Genomic DNA, 20,837 nt, shown 5'->3' on the forward strand with positions numbered 1-20,837 from the left:
TCTCTGGGTTTAGGGAGATAATGTTATCTATTTTGTTTTTAAACAGATGAGGAAAATCAAGCTTAGAAGTGTAAGAACCCACACATAAACTTTCAAGATTTGTACACCAAACTGATTCTTTAAAAAAAACACCACCACCACCACCAAAGTAAAAAAGTGAGATAGTCTTTCATTAACTGAATTGCAGATTACATTGGATAAAGTACAAAGGACCACATGGATATCTGACCTAGACCTGACATACTATTACTTTTTATAGTCATATTTATGAAATACACTACTAAACATATATAGAAATAGAACTGTTCAATAATTTGAGTATTAATTAGATGGCTAGTTTGAGGGCTCCATTTTCTCTACCACTATGTAAACAGTTCTCTCCCTTTTAGTTATAAAAAGGCACACATTACTCTGCTAGCAAGTTTTTAATTTGAAGAATGATTGTATTATTACCTGAGTCATATATCATTCATTCTTCAGTGTTTATGAAACTGAAGTTTCTTTTTTTAACAGCACCTTTAATAATAACATAATCTTAATTGATGCCCAATGATGATTTCCTATTGTAATTTGTTAAAGCTTTAATTACCACATAATATGAGAAAGAATCGTGTATAGGTAACGGAACTTTTGTTCTGAACATTTCTGACATCAACATTCCCTACATCAGATCCTTAGCCTGGTATCCATAGATACCTAGTGTCCATGGGTGAGCTTGGGAAATAATAAATCTCCTAAGTTTTAATATATGCAAAATTGTGTGTATGTATGTGTGAATCTTTCTGAGAAGAGTGTACAAACCTCCTCAAAAGGGAACTAGCATCTCACATAAATCAAGAAAACCAATTCACATTTAAATAGCAAATGTTACTTTTAATCATAATCTAAAAAATGGTTATGGATGTGCATGTCACTATTTCAATTAACTATCACACGGCTTAATCATAGTAGGTGGAGAATAAATAAAGGCTTTCTGGAAGGAGGAATATATACAGACACACATCTATGTTACATATAATAAGATGCTCTCATGAACACTGAGTATAGGTACTGTTCTAAAATAAAATTCAAAAGTCTACAATCTAAATCCAACTTCATCTTGGTTATTAAATAGTTTAGACCACAGTAAACGTAGTCTCATAAAAGACAAGAATATATGTAGGAGAACGGAATCAAACAGATTTTATTAAACTTTTTAGGGTGAGGAAAACAAACGATATAAACTAAGTCGTAAGAAATGCTATCTGGTACTACTGTCTCAAACCATTTTCAAGGTTTTACAAAATACACAGCAAATACAAAAAGCTTCAACATACTCTTCTTTTATAACTTCTGCTGCAATAACTGCAACATTAACAAACATACAAATTTCTTCCATACTTCTTAAAAGTAGAATTACTGAATTACTAATTTTTACAATGTTATTCATACACATTTTTACTCATACTCTTTTAATGAGATCATTTTTGCCAATACATAATTTTCCTTAACTTTATTTTTACATTAAGCCAATATCTGTCATGCAGCCAACAAGAATCTTACAGTAAATTACACAGGTTTGTAGTCCAATTTAGACTCTAGCTTCTTAGAATCAGCCACTTTTCTGACTGCTTTCATGAAGTCTTCCTGTACTACAAAATCATGATCAGCACGAATTGCAAACATACCTGTGGAGAATAAAACAACATGACTGCTATATTTAATATGTGAATTATTTATTATAAGAAAACTAAAGGAGAGGGTAGGTGAAATGGGTGAAGGTGGTCAAAAGGTACAAACTCCCACTTAAAAAATAAATAAGTCCTAGGGATGTAATGTACAGCAATGGTGACTATACTTATTAATACTGCACTGTGTATTTGAAAGATGCTGAGTAGATCACAAGAAAAAAATACTTTTCTATGTGTGATGATGGAATGTTAACTAGACTCATTATGGTGATCATTTCATAATATATACAAATACTGAATCATTATGTTGTATACATGAAACTAATATGTCAATTATATCTCAAAAAACTTTAAAGAAAACTAAATAATGTAATATTATTCTATGGAATAAATGTAAAGGAGCTTAGATGTATTACTTCTCAGCCAACAGTTCTAATTTCCTAAAAACCACTGTTATTGTTCAATTAATTTCTGTAACTATAGTGAGCACTATTTTCCAAACCAAAAGCTAGAAAACAGTGAGACAATCATCTGTATACTTAAATTCCACCTCACACAGTCCCTGTATCCAATGTCATCTTGAAAAAACAAAACAAAACCCAACTATCAATAACACATACACATTTTAGGCAGAAGTTTCCTAACTCTACAGGCAGCAATTCCCTGGAAGCAGGGGGCACACGTATGGTTCGGGAAAACACAAAACATCCCAGTAATTTTCATAGCTTTTCCTTGTTAATAATCAAAAGCATAGAGAATAGGAATTAAAGAAAGTCAACAAAAACCAGTGTCATTATTCATGTGAGAAAATTTACTTTTTATGTACAAATTGGTATTTTTGTTTGTTTTGTTTTGTTTTGCGGTACGCAGGCCTCTCATTGTTGTGGCCTCTCCTGTTGCAGAGCACAGGCTCTGGACGCACAGGCTCAGCGGCCATGGCTCACGGGCCCAGCCGCTCCGCGGCATGTGGGATCCTCCCAGACCGGGGCACGAACCCGTGTCCCCTGCATCGGCAGGTGGACTCTCAACCACTGCGCCACCAGGGAAGCCCTAAATTGGTATTTTATAAGACTTTCATATTCAAATATCACCATTCAGTTTTTGCTTTCAAGTTTTTGACAAGTTACTTGTCAAATACTACTTGACAAGGAGGTAAAAGGTCTGTGGGTTTTTTTTTAAACATTAGTTGTGTCATAGATATGGGTTCCAGATTTTGAGACAATCCTAATTTCATGATAAGCTAAAGCTGGTAAGTTATCACTATCTACTAATTAAATGAATCCTACTATTTTCATTGAGGATCTGCTTATACTGAATTTTCACTAACATAAAATGAGTGGGTTGCAACAGCAAATTGCAAGGTTTACTTCCTGTCTTCCCTTTCCTTTCAAGATTTCTACATAAGGAATCTTGGCAATAGTCATTCTATGCTGTCCTCAGAAATCAGGTGAATGGAAATGACTGGTTTTTTTAATAGTGAAGTTTTAAAACCTGTTTAGAAGGCTGTAACTAAATTAGGCAAGTTATTTTTTCCAAACCTTGTGCATATTACTGTTTCCAAATTATTATTTAGTGAATGAGTGAATCTGAGATACATTCTAATCCAAAAAGGATGACAATCTCAGGATTTGAATGGAAAAAGACAACTATAATTGAATCAAGTATATTTTAACTCACAGAAAGATATGTTAACAAAAAAGGCTTGAAGACTAATAAAAAGAAAACTCAAGAATTTCAGTATGTCTCTAGATGAGAAGTTTAAAAAGCTTAAATTTTAATCCACACAGAAGTTATAGTTCTTTATTGGAAACAGCTAAAAATAAACTTTTAAAAAATACGTGGAAAAAGAGAGAATATAATTTAATGGTATCAGCCTTTAAGATTTAGATACTGCTTTTGTTTGGATTCCATCTTCACCAAAGCAATCTTCTAATAATAATTTGGTCTAGTGTAGATTTTGAAAGGAGAATGTCATAAGTTACCCCTAGTAGTTCAGGCTACTGACTGCTTACCTTTTAATATTTTTGTTTACTAGTAAGTCTTTGTGAGCATGATTTATGTGATTTGTACTGAGAGTTTCTGGACCTGCAGATCTTTGATCCAGATACTGAGTCACAGTATACTCATGAAGATACTCCTATGGAGAAGCCATGTCTGAGCAGCCTCTTTAAACACTGTCTGTTGAATTTACAAGAAATGTTAAAATAAGGCTAATGGTGATATGAAAACAAGAGGATATCACATATTGTAATACTTAAAAAGTGTTCATATGCAACCTATGAAAGTCAGTAACTATAAAATCTACTGTAGATATTTTTTTAATTTTAAGATTCTGTGCGGAGGACAAAAACTAAATGACTGTATGTATGGTTTTAAAGCCACTTGGTACCAGAAATAAAAATAAAATCACACAATTCACAGAGAAAATTATACTAAAAAACTACTATATTTCCACAAGTTGAATGAACACAAAATTCATAAATCAATCTTTCAAAGGTAACTACAGACAGGCTAGTATCAGAAGGCATGTCATCCATTTTGTAGCAGATACCCCCAGTGCTGGCCCAGTCAGATTTCAGCCACAGGTGTGGCAGATAGCTCTGTACAGTCTCAGACTTACTCCAGGGGGACAGCACGCTATCACTATGCATGTCTTCCCACATTCTACCCTAAGGCATCCATAAGTGCAAAGAAGTTAACATCCCCAAGGGCAAATCTCATCCCACGGAGGAATGGAGGATGACAGCTGTTAAATAAATGTCTAGTGTCCCATATTTCAGCCAGATAATCCTGGAAAGAATTCTGTATGTTTCTCTGAGGTCTCGTCAGAATCAAACCCCTCTTGCTTACAACAGTTATTTCAATGATGCACCCTTATAACAGCTTTCCCTCTTCCCATTTCACTTGCCCTATTCTCTCCTACTTCTTGGAATCAATTTCCCAGAAAATAACAAGCACTCAAATCCTTGCAAAGCTCAGGCTCTGCTTTTGGACAAACCCAAACACACTTTTAGCAAATTAAACAAATCAAAATCAATAGTAAAAACTGTACTTTAAACCCTTACCTGCTTCAGTACAAACATTTCTCAGGTCTGCTCCATTAAAGCCGTCTGAAAGCTTCACAATTGCTTCATAATCTGTTTAGGAAAAATACTGGAAATCAGTTAAAAAAATAATAATAGGAGACCTTTTTTTGATTTATTCCCATACAGAAAATTTAACTTAAGAGCTTGCTTCGAATTTAGTCAGCTAGGTATCATCTCTGTTAACATTCCACAATATTAACAACTAAAATCAATACTTCTGTTAAGTAAACCAGCACCAAGCAGAAATAAACATACTTCTAAAACTCTAAAACCAAGAAATATCAAGATCTGAGAGCATCTTAACCTGCTTCTACACAGAGAAACTGTTAAGCGCATGTGAACTTTAGATATGTCAAGCTATGACTCTTATTAAAACTGTAACCAAGTATCTAATTTGAATAAATCTAGAATATTCAAAACCGACTGTAACCAAAATGGAATTTAATCACATAAGGCAAATATAAAATATACCAAAAATAGTCTTCAGACATCATTTTATCATACAGAATTTTTAAATGCTAGAGTAAACACTGGCTAGCTTTTCTGGTTTCTGTGAAAGCTCCAAGTGTTGAGGTATCAGATCTATGATAACAGTAATAGTTAAGTGACCTTTCTATCCCCGTGACAGACGAAATGAAGAGCTGCTGCTGGTTTAAGGTAGCAGTCACGGACTTGATGTAGAATAGAATAGCGAGAGAAGAGACACATAGGCTACTACAATGTGAAAAACTGTGATAAGACACCCTTGTCAGGCAATATGGAGTATGTCAATCTCTATTTGAAATCACACAGATAATTCATTAATTAGTCTTCATTCAGGTTCAAGTTCATGTAAGCTTCTGGAGAGCAGAAATTCCTAAGGTTAGAAGAGCATCTGGCACCTAGCAAGAGCTCAGTATTGGAAGCTGGTAAATTCAGCTCAGTCTTTCCAACTCAAAACTTTCACATGGGGCCTCCCTGGTGGCGCAGTGGTTAAGAGTCCGCCTGCTGATGCAGGGGATACGGGTTTGTGCCCCGGTCTGGGAGGATCCCACATGCCGTGGAGCGGCTGGGCCCGTGAGCCATGGCCGCTGGGCCTGCGCATCCGGAGCCTGTGCTCCGCAACGGGAGAGGCCACAACAGTGAGAGGCCCGCATACCGCAAAAAGAAAAAAAAAAAAAAAAAACTTTCACATGAGTAATGAGAAAGGCAATGGTCAACTATTTGTAATTATTTTGGACCACTAACTTTTAAAAAGTTTTTAAAGTTGCTTGGCAATTATACTAGATGCCTCTAGTCCAGGGGTCAGCAAACTTTCTGTAATGGGCAAGATGGTGAATACTTTCGACTTTGTAGGTCATATGGTTTCTGTCAAAATTACTCATTTCTGCCACTGTAGTGGGAAAGTAGTCACAGACAATATGTAAATGAATGGGAATGGTTGTGCTACAACAAAACTTTATTTACAAAAACGGAAGGCATACAGAATTTAGCCCACAATAGAATACATGGCTTGCTGGCCTTTACACTAGTCCAGTCTCTCACTTCTATAGCTAACTATTTTGTAATTTCTCCTCTGTCCTCAAATCTCTAACAGTACTTTCCCATTTTCACTCTTAACTTGCTTTCTATTTCACTGAGAGAATAAAAGCATTCAGAAAAAAAATCCTCTAAGCACCTGCCATATTTAAGAACCTGTTATCGTCAGCATCTATATATGCTGTCTTTCCTCCTATTCTGAGAAGTCTATGCTCATAGGCAAAGCCAACCTCTCTTCAAAAAAAAGCACATTATCAACTTGTATCTCTCTCCTAGATCATTCCCATCAGCACAAAAAAAAGTGTTGTAAGTTCATGCATCTTAAAGAAAACCCCAAGTCCTCATCTCCATTTCTGCTGCAGCTCCATTTCTTCTCTTCTCCGCTTCGCTAGAGAACTCCTTGAAAGAGGTGTCTAAACTCAATGCCTCTTGTCCCCATCTCTCTGATACCCATTTGAACAAGGCTCTCACTCCTACCACTCCAAAGAAATTTCTTTTGATAAGGTCACCAGTGATCTTCACATAGTAAATCCAATCTCAGAACTCTTCTTATCAGACCCATTGTCAGCATTTGACAGAAAAATAGTCCCTCCCTATAATATTTCTTCATTTATTCTCCAGGACACCATCAGGTCCTGGTTAACTCCTATCTCTGTGACTAACCTTTCTCAGTCTCCTTTGATGGTTCTTCCTCTCAACTTTTTTTTTTTCCTCTCAACTTCTTAATGCTGGAATTAGCTCAGTTTTTGAATCCCTTCTCTATCAACATTCTCTTCCTTGGAACCATTTTTATGCTGATATTAGCCATATTTATAACTCTAGCACAGACCACCCCAACGAACTACTGATGCACACAGAATTACTAATCAACATCTTTACTTGGCTATCTAATTGGCATCTCTAATTAAATATTGCCAGAATCAAATTCCTCTTTCTCCCTTTAAAACCAAATCTTTCCAGTCTTCCCTCCCTTTAATTGATGGCAATTCCATTTGTTCAGTTGCATGAGTAAAAAACCTAAGTCTTCCCTGGTTCTTCTCTTTAGCTCACACCCTACATCTGATTCATTAGCAAGCCCTGTCACCTCTATTTTCAAAATATGTCCAGAACCTCATTATTTCAAAAGATTTTGCTACCACCTTGGACCAAGCCACCATCATCTTTTGCCTGCATTACTGAAATAACCTCCTAATAGATACTCTTGTCTCTATCCTTGTCCCTGTAGCTGCAGCCAGAATGATCTATTTAACATAAGTGAATTTTGAAATATTTTCAGATGAAATGATAATGACTGGAATTTGCTTTTTATTTTTTTTTGTTGCGGTACGCGGGCCTCTCACTGCTGTGGCCCCTCCCGTTGCGGAGCACAGGCTCCGGACGCGCAGGCTCAGCGGCCACGGCTCACGGGCCCAGCCGCCCCGCGGCACGTGGGATCCTCCCAGACTGGGGCATGAACCCGTGTCCCCTGCATCGGCAGGCGGACTCCCAACCACTGCGCCACCAGGGAAGCCCTGGAATTTGCTTTTTAAAAATCCAGAGGGAAGGTAAGAGGTGGGAGAGATTACAGATGAAACAAGATTGGCCAAGGGTTAATTACTGAAGCTGGGGGATGAATTCCTGATAAGATTATACTCATCTCTACTTTTACGTATTTCTAATTTTCTGTAATACAAAGTTAAAAATAATAAAAAGTAAGGTCATATCATTCCTCTGCTCACAATCCTCCAATGGCATCCATTTCACTAAAAACAAAAGCCAAAGTTCCTACACAATGGCCTCAGTAAGGCTCTACACAATCTGATCCCCATTACTTCTATGATTTATTTCACTTGCTACCGTCCCAATAACTCTGCCACAGACACCCTGACCTCTATACTGCTCCTGAAATGTTCCATGCACGCACCTACTTCAAGGCCTTCTTACTTGCTGTTCCCTCTGCATGATTTTCCCCCAAATATCCATACTTAGCTCCTTCACCTTTTACGTCACTGCTTAAAAATCACCTTGGTAAGGCCTTCCCTGTGCTTCCTCCTCCTCACCTCTATGAAAAAATGTATACATTCGGGCTTCCCTGGTGGCGCAGTAGTTGAGAGTCCACCTGCCGATGCAGGGGACACGGGTTCATGTCCCGGTCTGGGAAGATCCCACATGCCGCAGAGCGGCTGGGCCTGTGAGCCATGGCCGCTGAGCCTGCGTGTCCGGAGCCTGTGCTCCACAACGGGAGAGGCCACAACAGTGAGAGGCCCGTGTACCGCAAAAAAAAAAAAAAAGTATACATTCATGCCTGCTCCTGGCATTGCCTATTCCCCTTTCCTTGCTTTATTTTTCTCAGTAGGACTTATCATCACCTAATGTACCATAAAGTTGACTCCTGAACAACATGGGGGTTAGGGGTGCCAACCCTCTGCACAGTTAAAAATCTGCGTGTAACTCATAGTGGCCCTCCATGTTCACGGTTCTGCACCTGTGGATTCAACCAACCCTAAGCAGGTAGTACTGTAGCATTTACTAGTTAAAATCCACGTATAAGTAGACCCACACAGTTCAAACCCATTTTGCTCAAGGTTCAAGTGAATATTTTACTTTCTTCACCTGTCTTTCCTGACAAGAATATAAGTTATATAAAGGCAGGAATTTATCTGTTTTGTTCATTGCTATATCCTCAGCACTTACAACAATTCTTAGCATACAGCACATGCTCAATAACTATTAGCTAAATTCAAGACCACCATGTTTCCTGAATTTAAAACTAGATTTGGTAGACTATCAGTGATATCCAATAGCATTTTACTTCATTTACCAAATGTAAATATATATAAAATAGGTTATTTACTTACCTATTTCACCATGCTTTGTAATGGGACCTGCATGGATTTTCAATATATCTAACCTTGCTTGTTCGTTTGGTAAATCAATATCTGAAAATAAGAAAATTATAAGAAATTCTTTTGCAGTCAGGTTTTTTGTTTTTTAAACAAAGTAGGGGGTGAGGAAGAGGTATGGGAAGAGAAATGGACATAGACAAAGGGAAATGGACAGAAGGCAAAAAAGCTTAACTCACGTATTTTTCTATCTAATCTGCCTGGACGAAGCAAAGCAGGATCCAGTGTATCTGGTCTGTTTGTAGCCATGATCATTTTAACTCTATGTAGAGTATCAAATCCATCCATTTGATTCAGTAGCTAAGAATATATTTGTGAATATAAATCAAAGGCACATTTTATAAAGCTTCCCAACCATTAAAAAAACACATAGCACACACCTTTTATAAAATGACTAAGACCATGAAATGTATTGCTTACAGATACATATGTGATGTGCAGAATGATTATTTGATGGAATCGTATTTTTTTTCTCTCTCTTACATAAAGGGATATATTTTCCATCCTAAAAGTTCCAAGATAGATTATTGAATGCTTTTTTTTTGGCCTTGCCTTGCAGTATGCAGAATCTTAGTTCCACAACCAGGGATCAAACCCGTGTCCCCTGCTGGGGCAGCACGGAGTCTTAACCACTCGACTGCCAGGGAAGTCTCCAAGATAGATTATTCAACTATGTACCTTTTTATAGCTATCAGATAGTTTTAATAAATCTGAAGGCATCCATCCAGTCAAGAATTATGAAACTAAGTTATGTGGATCTGATTTCCAATGTTTGAATTTTTTTGTTACAATTACTTTTAAAATAATGTTTCAAGAGCTTATGGTATGCCAGACATAAAATTTACAACAGGATAACTGGAAACAATGATTTTCTACAAACTTGATAATAAATTCATTAAATATCTTTTCAAATAATTCTACTATACACAGAAATACTGAGATACCTAACACATTTCCTTCAATTCCTGAAGTTTTCTTGAATAAATGTTGAAAAATCTAACTGCATTCAACAAACACTTTAAAACAAAGCTAGCCTGACAATATGTCTATTTCTTCATGCCAATATGTCTAATATACCGTGTTAGCTAACAACATGTCAGCTACATGAATAAAACTAGTATCTGCGTTTTTAAAAAAATACTTCAATTTAAGGCTTCTAATAGACTCTACAACTAATTTTAAAATAGTCTTTTCTGAGCAGACAATTTATAAAAAACAATTTTCAAATACCCCTACTGAGACAGAAGTTGACAATGCATTACCTATGCTACCTATCTATTCATAGAAGTTGGAAAATGTGTTTGGAATCTTGCCATCACTTTCACAGAATTTGGAGTGGGAAAAGACTTTAATAAACACTTCAATACCCCATCATCCATCTTCAATAATCAAAACTATTTTAGTTTCCTTTCATTCTCAGCAATAAAGAGAGGAAAGTATTAGTAATTTTTAGAGCAGCCTCATACATAATTACAATTCATTTATTGCCACTAGTTTAAATATATTTGTCACTCATAAAATATCTGAATAAAACTAACACAAAATCACATTCACAATATAAGTACAATATATAATTTTTTAAATGGCCAGTCTGCTCAAAAAATTTAGTATGGTACAGTTGTAACTCACATGAAATTTTATAGATATCCCTATTATTTTCTAGTAGTCATTTTCTTACTAGAGATTGTGGTAAAGAAAAGGGTTCATTCCTGTCAATACTGTACTTTCAAATTTCATACTTAAGTGCATTCTTCATTTAAACCACTGTCCATATTCTGACCTTCAAATATCCAATGTTCACTTCTTCACTTTATAAACATTGATTTCTTTACAAACAGGCTTTACCAAATATTACCTCCATTAAAGTTCTCTGAATCTCTCTATCAGCTGAAGTACCCTCAGAAAACCGACGACCACCTAAAATAATGATGTGGAAACTCATATGCATTACTCCTTTCCTCTTTAAGCATCATTTAAGAAAATATGAAAATGACAGTGTCTGGGTTTAAAACATTAAGATGAAAATAAATTAACAAGAATTACACTGACAAAATTAGAACTGATTTTGGTATAATGTTTATCATTTTCTCAATGTTAAAGGTTATTTATTGAGAGTGGTTAAACTTTCTTAAGAATTTTTTTAAAGTAACATTCAATTCATTTTGCTACTTCACACAAATTGCAATTAGAGGTGAAAAGAGAGGGAAAAAGTTCTTTTAGATTTAAAAAATATTCCTACAGTTCAAGAAAAGTTTAAAATAAATTTTAAAAAGTGTTATTCTTACCAATAGCATCTATTTCATCCATAAAAATGATGCATGGCTGATGGTCCCTGGCATAATTAAACATTTCTCGGATCAAACGAGCACTTTCACCAATGTACTTGTCTACAATAGAACTAGATACAACCTGATTAAAGGAAAAACATTATGGTAAACATAGGACAATTCAAAAAAAATTTATTTTCAACAGCTACAAAAAGAATCTTCCCTTTACCTTTAAGAAATTGCAATCCAACTGGCTAGCAACAGCTCGTGCCAAGAGTGTTTTTCCTGTACCTAGGAATGATAAACAAAGTCCTAATTAAATGGAAAGTAAAACAAATTTTCAAAAGCCTTTAAGAATGTAATCCTTTGAATAGTAAATTTTGCAAAATGGAAGCTAAGTCTTAAATAAAAGCTTTTAAAATCATTTAAAATCCCAAAGCACTTCCACTCTCAGTATTAAAATTTTATTCAAAATATCCCTTCTAATTTTATTTTAAGCAAACTGAATACATAACTTTAGAAATATATCAAGCCCAACTTACAAACAGACTGTGATGGAAACTTGTACATTCAAATACATTGGGCTATACTGAACACTGAGTGGACCTTTGCCTACGTATGATATTGTAATATCAAGTATTTGTTATTTGGAAACTACTGATTCAGTGGGTTATGAAAATCTTCCAAATACTGGCATTTTCCATTATATAATATTAAAAAATCACATTTGTTAATACCATCTCCGATCTCATCCTGGTTTATATTAACAAACACATTGGAAAGTTGTCAAGCTCATAGTACCAGACGTAAAGTTTTCAAAACTTCAATTTTCGCTTGAAAGCTCAAATTTTATCACTGGCTACAGATGGTGTCAGCTGTTCACTTTAACATGATTGGCTAACTTCATTCATTTTTTTAAAAAAATGTGTGCAGGGACTTCCCTGGTGGCACAGTGCTTAAGAATCCGCCTGCCAATGCAGGGGACATGGGTTTGATCCCTGGTCCAGGAAGATCCCACATGCCATGGAGCAACTAAACCGTGCGCCACAACTACTGAGCCTGCGCTCTAGAGCCCGTGCTCTGCAACAAGAGAAGCCACCGCAATGAGAAGCCCACACACAGCAACGGAGTGTAGCCCCTGCTCGCCACAACTAGAGAACGCCCGCGCACAGCAATAAAGACCCAACACAGCCAAAAATAAAGACATAAATAATAAATTTTAAAAAATGTGTGCAAGGTAACCAATAACCAGTCTGATAATTGACTGTAAATCATCCTTTCAAGTAAAAATGGCATTCCGTGAAAATCAGCTAATACAGCAGGCAACTCAAATAATCACACAAATGCTTTTCCTGGAGATATCTATCTTATTCAGTATGCAACAGAAGTACTTTATATGTATTTTCCATTTCATCACAGAATACAAGACATTATTCAAGGATCAAAAGTTAATATTTTTAATGCTTTAGCAAGGACATTTTAAGTGAAACTGACATCTCTTTTTAAAAATACTGCAAATGTGAGTGGCCCCGAACACAATGACTACTATACCATTTTGTGCCACTGACTTAATTGATTCATGCTATGGCATGAGTAGCTTTACCCTCATTGCTTTGCACCATCAGCACAGATGTTAGTTGCCTTTTTCTTTTTCACTGTGTTGACATCTTAGTATTACAAGAGTAATTCTGACCTTGCAGAATCCCTGAAAGTGTCTCTGGGACACCCAGAGGTCTGTGAACCACACAAGACCATTGCTTAGAATCACATGGCATGTTTAGATATATATACCCTATGAAGCACAAGAGGACTAAGCAAGACTAAGAAAATAGTAGACACACATCCCCAATCCCTTCCTTACTCTGAATAGAATGAAGGCTGGAATTGTCACATTAAGTTATCTCCATCTCATGTTTTTACTCCTTCATTCATTCATTCGCTCATAGTGGGGCAGACATGATTTAATACCAACCTGGTGGTCCATATAACAAACAGCCTTTTGGAGGTATTATTCCTACACGTTGGAATAATTCTGGGTTTGTAAGAGGTAATTCTATTACCTAGAAAAGAAGTTGCATGTTTCTTAAAAAGTTAGTAAAGATTTTGATGTACTTTCAAATATTTTAAGTAAACTATCAGTAGAATTACGTACATACATCATAATTCATAATAGATCTAGAACTCAGTGCTATGTAAAACCATTTATATTAGAGGTTTTTCTTCAGGTAGATGTAAGATATCCCTTAAATCTAAAAATCTTAAAATATTTTTTAAACTAATTAATTAAAAAGCATGTGGTAATTTGAGCTATTTATTTATTATTTAACACACTTGTTAAAATAACCACACACTTGACTAGAGTGATGTTTGCACGGGCATATAATCTGTCAAACACATTTGAACTGTACACTTAAAAACATGTGAATTTTACTGAAAGTAAATTATGCCTCAACGAAAAAATTAACACTACAAAAAATCAGTTAAGCAAAAGAACAAAAAGATTACACTGGTGTGCATCTGAATACAACAAAAAATAATTATAAAATGGGGAACTTTGGTAAGATATAACTGCCACTAAGAGAAATGGTACATAAAATTTTCTTATGTTGGGCCTCCCTGGTGGCGCAGTGGTTGAGAGTCCGCCTGCCGATGCAGGGGATACGGGTTCGTGCCCCGGTCTGGGAGGATCCCATATGCCGCGGAGCGGCTGGGCCCGTGAGCCATGGCCGCTGGGCCTGCGCGTCCGGAGCCTGTGCTCCGCAACGGGAGAGGCCACAACAGTGAGAGGCCCGCATACCGCAAAAAAAAAAAAAAAAAAAAAAAAAAAATTTTCTTATGTTGGCGTTTTGTCATAGTAGTCTTAAAAAAAACAAATTCTGCTCTCAATGTTCTAAGACTGATTCAAAGAAAGAAAAGTGGAGAACAGCAAAAGTGAGGATTTGACTGCCCAGTTTAAACTCTTTACTTGAGAGATAAACCTCTACTGAATAACTCTGTCCATAAGGTATGATTAAGACACGCCAAAATTGTGAGAAATTAATATTCGCAATTGTCTGCAGATGTATACTGCATGTCCTTGGTGTGTGTGCGTGTGTCTGTGTGTGTGAGAGAGAGATTCATTCTGCTCCAATGGCTGATGCAGCAAATCACTGTAAAAGATTTCACTGTTTCATGAAGCACTTGTTCTTCTCTTTTCATTAACTATAATGTGAAAAGAATAGGCTTTTATTTATGCTTTGGCCAATGCTTCCGCAAGTATGGTTAATAAAAAAAAAACAACTTGGTTTCATAATCACCTGGAATGCTTGTTTAAATGCTAATTCTTGTGCCCCACCCCCAAGCCACTGCATCAAAACCATGCAGAGGGCCTAGGAATCTGTATCTTTAATAAGAGTTCCAGAAAATGTAAAGTGCTGAAGTCTGAAAACTACTGTTTTAGGGCTCAAGTCAGATATTGTAAGCCATTCCAATTAATCAAATTCATTCCTGAGTATTTCCATCCTAAATTAACATGAAATCAATACAACAATGTAATTTGCTTAAAAGAGAATTATTAAGAAGCTGTCTGTGCTGTGAAGCAAGGCAACCCTGATTTGATTCTTCACGTAAGAACTTAAAAGTTTAAGCCACGCTAAAGCCAGTATTTTTTCTTAAATGACAGCAAACAGCTTTATCAAAATAAAATATTTAAGGCACAGATAACTTACTCTATTTAAGGGCAATAGGAAATCAATGAGGTTATGGGAAAAACTACATTACACACACTATCCAAATGTGCTCTGACCCAACTAAACTACTAAAATAATCAAAATACCAGATGGTATGGGCACTGGATTATATCAATTATTCTTAGGTTTTTTTCCTTCTTTGTCGTAAAAAGAGCAGGATTTTTCAAACACCAAATTATCTCCAAATTTAACAAAAACCCATAATTTTCATAGCTGGAGATTCAGTGCTATTCTTCTCTTGGCAAAAATATTATATATATAATATTCAGTAAACACGATTTGGACAAAGTGATTTTACATCCTCTTTCTCCCTTCAGGCATTTTAAAACCCGTACTACTTCTTAGTAAGTTCAGAGAATAAAGCATACACTACCAACCTCTCGTAACTCCCGAATCTGTTCTGACAACCCTCCGATCTCAGAATAAGAAACATTCCCGGGGTCCTCATGCGACATGTTGTAAACCAGTGGGTCCACCTCTCTTGGCAAATACCTGTAATGATAAGGTGTGTATTTTTCTTTTAAAAGATGTATTTTCTCTCAGCCTACAAATAGAGTATAAATGACTTGCTTATGTAAGCACCTGTAGGTGATCTTAGAAAATCATGTTGGGACTTCCCTGGTGGTGCAGTGGCTAAGAATCCGCCTGCCAATGCAGGGGACACGGGTTCGAGCCCTGGTCCGGGAAGATCCCACATGCCGTGGAGCAGCTAAGCCCGTGCACCACAACTACTGAGCCTGCGCTCTAGAGACTGCAAGCCACAACTACTGAGCCCGCGTGCCACAACTACTGAAGCCCATGTGCCTAGAGCCTGTGCTCCACAACAAGAGAAGCCACCACAATGAGAAGCTCGTGCACCACAACGAAGAGTAGCCCCCGCTCGCTTCAACTAGAGAAAGCCCATGCATAGCAATGAAGACCCAAGGCAGCCAAATAAATAAATAAATTTATTTTTTTAAAAAAAAAACATGTTTAAATTAATTTGAAATTAGGAAAAGTGGAAAAGTGGCAAAATATTCAGAGATCTCAAGAAGCATATATTTTGGATAAAATCTTCCTTCCATGAAAATAAGACGTAAACTAAATAGTACAAGAAACCTACCTCATGATAGTTAGTGTAGTCATATCCAAAGCAACTCTTGTTCCTGGCTTCAGCTTACTTTTGTCAAGCTAATTGTGTAAAACAAAAGGTGTACACAAACACTTAAAAGGGGAATAACACTCTAACAAGAGCATAGTTAGAAGCCAAATAATCATTTTTACCCTTCAGAGAGAACACTAAGATGAAATTATATTAGATTATAAACACCATGCCCAAGGGAAGGGTTTATAAAAAGTAGTAATTCAAAGTTATTTCCTTCTGCTCCCTAAAAGAGTGCCCTTTTGTGCAATCTCAGTGTGAAATGAGAAATCACTAATATACAAAGTCTGAGGTGGCAACAACCTTGTTTTTGAAGAAGGAATTGACTGCAATATTTTACTTTCAAAGGCTCACTATTTAATATAGTTTTGCTCATTATTTTGATTTAGGCACTGTAGTACAGTGACTTTGGCAATTGGTACCAAAGCATTTATACAGAAATCCCTTAATGAACATTTGGAGGGGAAGAAAAGGAAAGCATCTTAAAGGTATGTCCATTAGATTTATTTAAAAAACTATAGTTTTGGGAAGAATGTGTTACGTGATCATAGGAGATAAGGGGAATGTGCACTCTATTTCCCCTTAGAGATTTTTTTATTAAAATTCTAAAGAACAAACAAAAAAACCCCAGCAACCTTCATTCATGCCTTTGCTACATGCCAGACGCTATGGTAAATATATTACTGTACATATTAAGTTGAATCATACTAAGCAATTTATTGGCATATTTAACTTATTTGGATAGAAGTGGAGAGAATCTATCCAAATAGATTCAAATCACACTCAGACTGTTACTTGTCAAAAATAAAGTTATTTTTCAAAAAAACTATAATTTTTTAGTTTTTTCGAAAAGTGCAAAGAAAAAAATAAACTGCTTGCCAATACAATTTCAGAATCATACAAATTACTGACGATTTTTCACAGGATTTTGCAAAGAGCGCTTAGTTTAGGATTTAGTGCCAATTAAAATGAAGTGAAGATATGCTAAATACTAGGTTTAATATAATGGATTAAAGTAAGAATAATTGCCAGGTACAGTAGTCCTCCCCTTATCCACATTTTCAGTTACCTGAAAATATTAAATGAAAAATTCCAGAAATAAACTAATCCTAAGTTTTAAATTTCATGCTGTTCTGAGTAGCGTGATGAAAGCTCTCTCCTTGGGACGTGAATCATCCCTCTGTCCAGCGTATTCCTCCCGTTAATCACTTAGTAGCCCTCTCGGTTATCAGATCCACTGTCCTGATTGAAGTACTTGTGGTCAAATAATCCTTATTTTACTTAATAATGGCCCCAAAGCACAATGGTAGTGATGCTGGCCATTCAGATATGGCAAAGAGAAGCCACAGACCGCTTCCTAATGAAACGGAGAAAGTTCTCGACTTAATAAGGAAATAAAAATCATATGCTGAGGTCGCTATAATCTACAGTAAGAACAAATCTTCTATCCATGCAATTGTGAAGAAGAAAAAAGAAGCCTGTGCTAGTTTTGCTGTCACACTTCAACTGCAAAAGTTACGGCGACAGTGCATGACAAGTGCTGAGTTAAGATGGAAAAGGCATTAAATTTGTAACAGGATATTTTGAGAGAGACCACATTCACATGACTTTTGTAACAGCATATTTTTTTATAATTGCTCTATTTTACTATTATTTTTGCTAATCTCTTTCTGTGTATAATTTTTAAATTAAACTTTATCATAGGTATGTATGTAGAGGAAAAAACATAGCATATATAAGGTTTGGTATATGCCCAGGTTTCAGGCATCCACTGGGGGTCTTGGAACATACCCCCACGGATAACGAGGGACCACTGTACTTGAAAAAGAGCTTAAATAGAGATGAATATGAAGCTATTTCAACATTTACATCTATAGGGAATATACACTCTGGCTTTTCTAATATTTTCCAGTTTTCAAATACTCTCTTGCCCCTCATACAACCACAAAATATCTTAGAAATGCCAACTTTTGGCATCCAGAGGGCCCTGAAAGGGACATAAATATCCTCTGTCAGATTAGGCAACTGAAATTTTGATTTAGAAAATGTCATCCCACTTACATGCTAGGCAAAATCTTACGACTGAATTTAGTCCCTAGGAAAAATTCAATTCTATAGCCATGTCATATCAATGTTTTAAAACCTGAACCTGACATAACAAATACTCAGTTTAGAAAGCTCTTCCAATGAGTTTATAAGAATTCGCTAAAGACACTTTCTAAAGAATAGGGTAGTACATAAATAGGCTTCCGAGGCTACTAAATGATCCAAAGCCATTTGTTGGCGTTTTCTGATGACTGCAAGATAAAATCTGGAGTTATTTCAATTTGCCAATTCTAATTTAAATGAACTCATACAAAATCAATTTAGCCTATAGTAAAGACTATAAGTAATATTTTTGAATGTTTAAATATAAAATGTAATTTATAAGGTCTAATACTTTTAAGCCCTCTTCAAAAAAGACACTAAAATAAAATAATCTGAGATTCTTTCACTTCTAAAATTCTTTGATTTCTCCATGTGTAGAGCTGACTGAGGCAATGCAATAGAGCAGAAAAGTAGAGACTACCGGGAGTCAAACCGATGGTCTGAGTTCAGGCTTTGCTAATAATTAGCTATATCTGAACAAGTCACCTTTGGGAGTTATGGGCATAATGCCTGACCTGCTTACCTTGAGAATTAAATACCTTACATGAAAGGGCTTTTGTCAATTATAAAGTACTACAGAAATGTAAAATGTTACCTGTCGACGACAACCCACAACATATCTTGGTCCATTTGTAGCTTTAACAATGACTAGAGGAAGAAAATGAAAAAACAAATTGATAAATAGAAAGTAAAAAATAAATACATCCACATTGATGGCAGATTTAGTTTTATTTCTGTTCTCCAAAAGACAAGAATTGAAGGACAACTTAGTCTATGCAAGAATATCATCTACCTTCATTACAGTCATTAAAATAATAAGCATTTCAAAAGCTGGTGGTGGGAGGGAGGGGAGTCTGCTCTTGTTTTCTTTACTAACAATCTAGTACACTTACATTTTTCTTCAGTTAATTGCTTAAGTACTTCACCCACAATCTAAGAAAGAAAAAAAAAAAAAAGCATTACTTTTTGCCAAGAGCTAAAAAACAAATCACCATCACCCTCTACACCCCAAACTCCATTACCTACCTGCCCAACACTTTGTAGGGCCTTCAGATCATTTTCAGACTTTTCATACTGCTTGGTAAGTTCTTTTAATTGTTCCCTTACTGAAAAATATAATTTGAACATTTTAAATTAAATAATCTTAGCGAGTTTAAGTCACTAAGTCTCACTTTATTTAAGTTTATTTAAGTCTATTTCACTTTACGTGCACTTTATATCCACTATATCAAACCACAAAAAAAATAATGCCATTTGTAGATGACATGTTTAAAAACGAAATGTTACAGAGAAAGCACCATGTTTTTATTTTCTTGATCGGCAATACTTACTTGTTTGAGCACATATTAGGTTACATTCATATCAGATATTGACGTTCTGACACTTCCGGATTTGAGATTACAAACCCGAATGATAAAAGAGTTAGACCCTTCCTCACTTCACCTACCCACATGAACTGTTACTCTTTGGCTTTCTAACCTAAATAAAGCGCCACAGAATTATACCGTTAAGGTCTTCCTTCATTATTTAAACCATTCAGGTTTGTCAGTGACGGTGCACTAGGAAAAATTATAAGCACTCTTTTGGTTCAGGAGTAAGGGAAAATTGTGTGCCTGACAGAGTACAATTCAAAACACGAGGAAAAAAGAAGAGGCCTATGACTGACCGATGGACCCCTTCTCTCTTAAACTCCTCGTTCGGCTTTCCATTCCACTAACAAACCAACTACCCGAGTCTCGTCTCTTGCTTGAGCTTCTTTGACTCAAGTCTCTTTCCGCCTCCGGGTCCCGGGACCCCACCAACACCGCACTCCTTGCACCTCAACCTGGAAACATCCCTGTGACCCACTTCTTCCCCACTCCCCTCTGATCATCTTCCAATTCCATCTCAGAACTGGGGATGTTCTCTCTGTCACCTGGACCAGACTGGACCATTTTCACGCCCGAAGAGGCTCGGCTTCCGAAGCTATAGGCGGGGATGACAAAGCGCCTTGTCTCCGGACTGAGGCCTTCTCTCCTCGGGGCTCGGTTGCCGAGCTCGGCCAAAGGCCTCCGCTTTGTCAGAGACAGGAGCAGGTCCGGGCACGAGATTATGTGGAAAGAAAGGTGCACTCACACTCCTTGAGACGGCCGTCGATCTCCTTGTGCTCCAGCAGCTTCTTGCGGTAGTCCTGAAGCGCCTTATCTCTAGGGTCCGCCATGATGAGAAGCCGCCGCTCATAGGGGATGCCGGGAATGGCCATGGCCGCCCGGGCGGGGGAAGGGGCGGGGCGAGACAGGAGAGCCTCCCTGGAGGGGCGGGTTTCGCGGAAGACACTGCCCCTTCCGGTTTGCCCCGCCTCTGCACTCCACTTCTCCAACGTCTGCGTCTCTATGCACTAGGGTGCCGGCGTGCACA

The 20,837-nt window shown here is 36.7% G+C and overlaps 1 protein-coding gene across 1 annotated transcript; it reads right to left on the reverse strand.

Annotated features, from left to right (window-relative positions):
• Positions 1 to 852: 852 nt before the first annotated feature.
• PSMC6 (proteasome 26S subunit, ATPase 6) lies at positions 853 to 20,685 on the reverse strand. Its single transcript, XM_060096209.1, has 14 exons — positions 20,556 to 20,685; positions 19,467 to 19,546; positions 19,334 to 19,373; positions 19,036 to 19,088; positions 16,254 to 16,321; positions 15,529 to 15,643; positions 13,396 to 13,483; positions 11,653 to 11,714; positions 11,442 to 11,565; positions 11,012 to 11,073; positions 9,336 to 9,456; positions 9,112 to 9,192; positions 4,736 to 4,807; positions 853 to 1,667 (listed from the first exon to the last, which is right to left on the reverse strand). The coding sequence occupies exons 1-14, from the start codon at positions 20,680 to 20,682 to the stop codon at positions 1,549 to 1,551; spliced, it is 1,212 nt and encodes a 403-aa protein (XP_059952192.1). The 5' UTR covers positions 20,683 to 20,685; the 3' UTR covers positions 853 to 1,548.
• Positions 20,686 to 20,837: the final 152 nt, after the last annotated feature.

This window comes from Mesoplodon densirostris, chromosome 4 (assembly GCF_025265405.1).
Source record: "Mesoplodon densirostris isolate mMesDen1 chromosome 4, mMesDen1 primary haplotype, whole genome shotgun sequence".
NCBI classification, from domain to species: domain Eukaryota; kingdom Metazoa; phylum Chordata; class Mammalia; order Artiodactyla; family Ziphiidae; genus Mesoplodon; species Mesoplodon densirostris.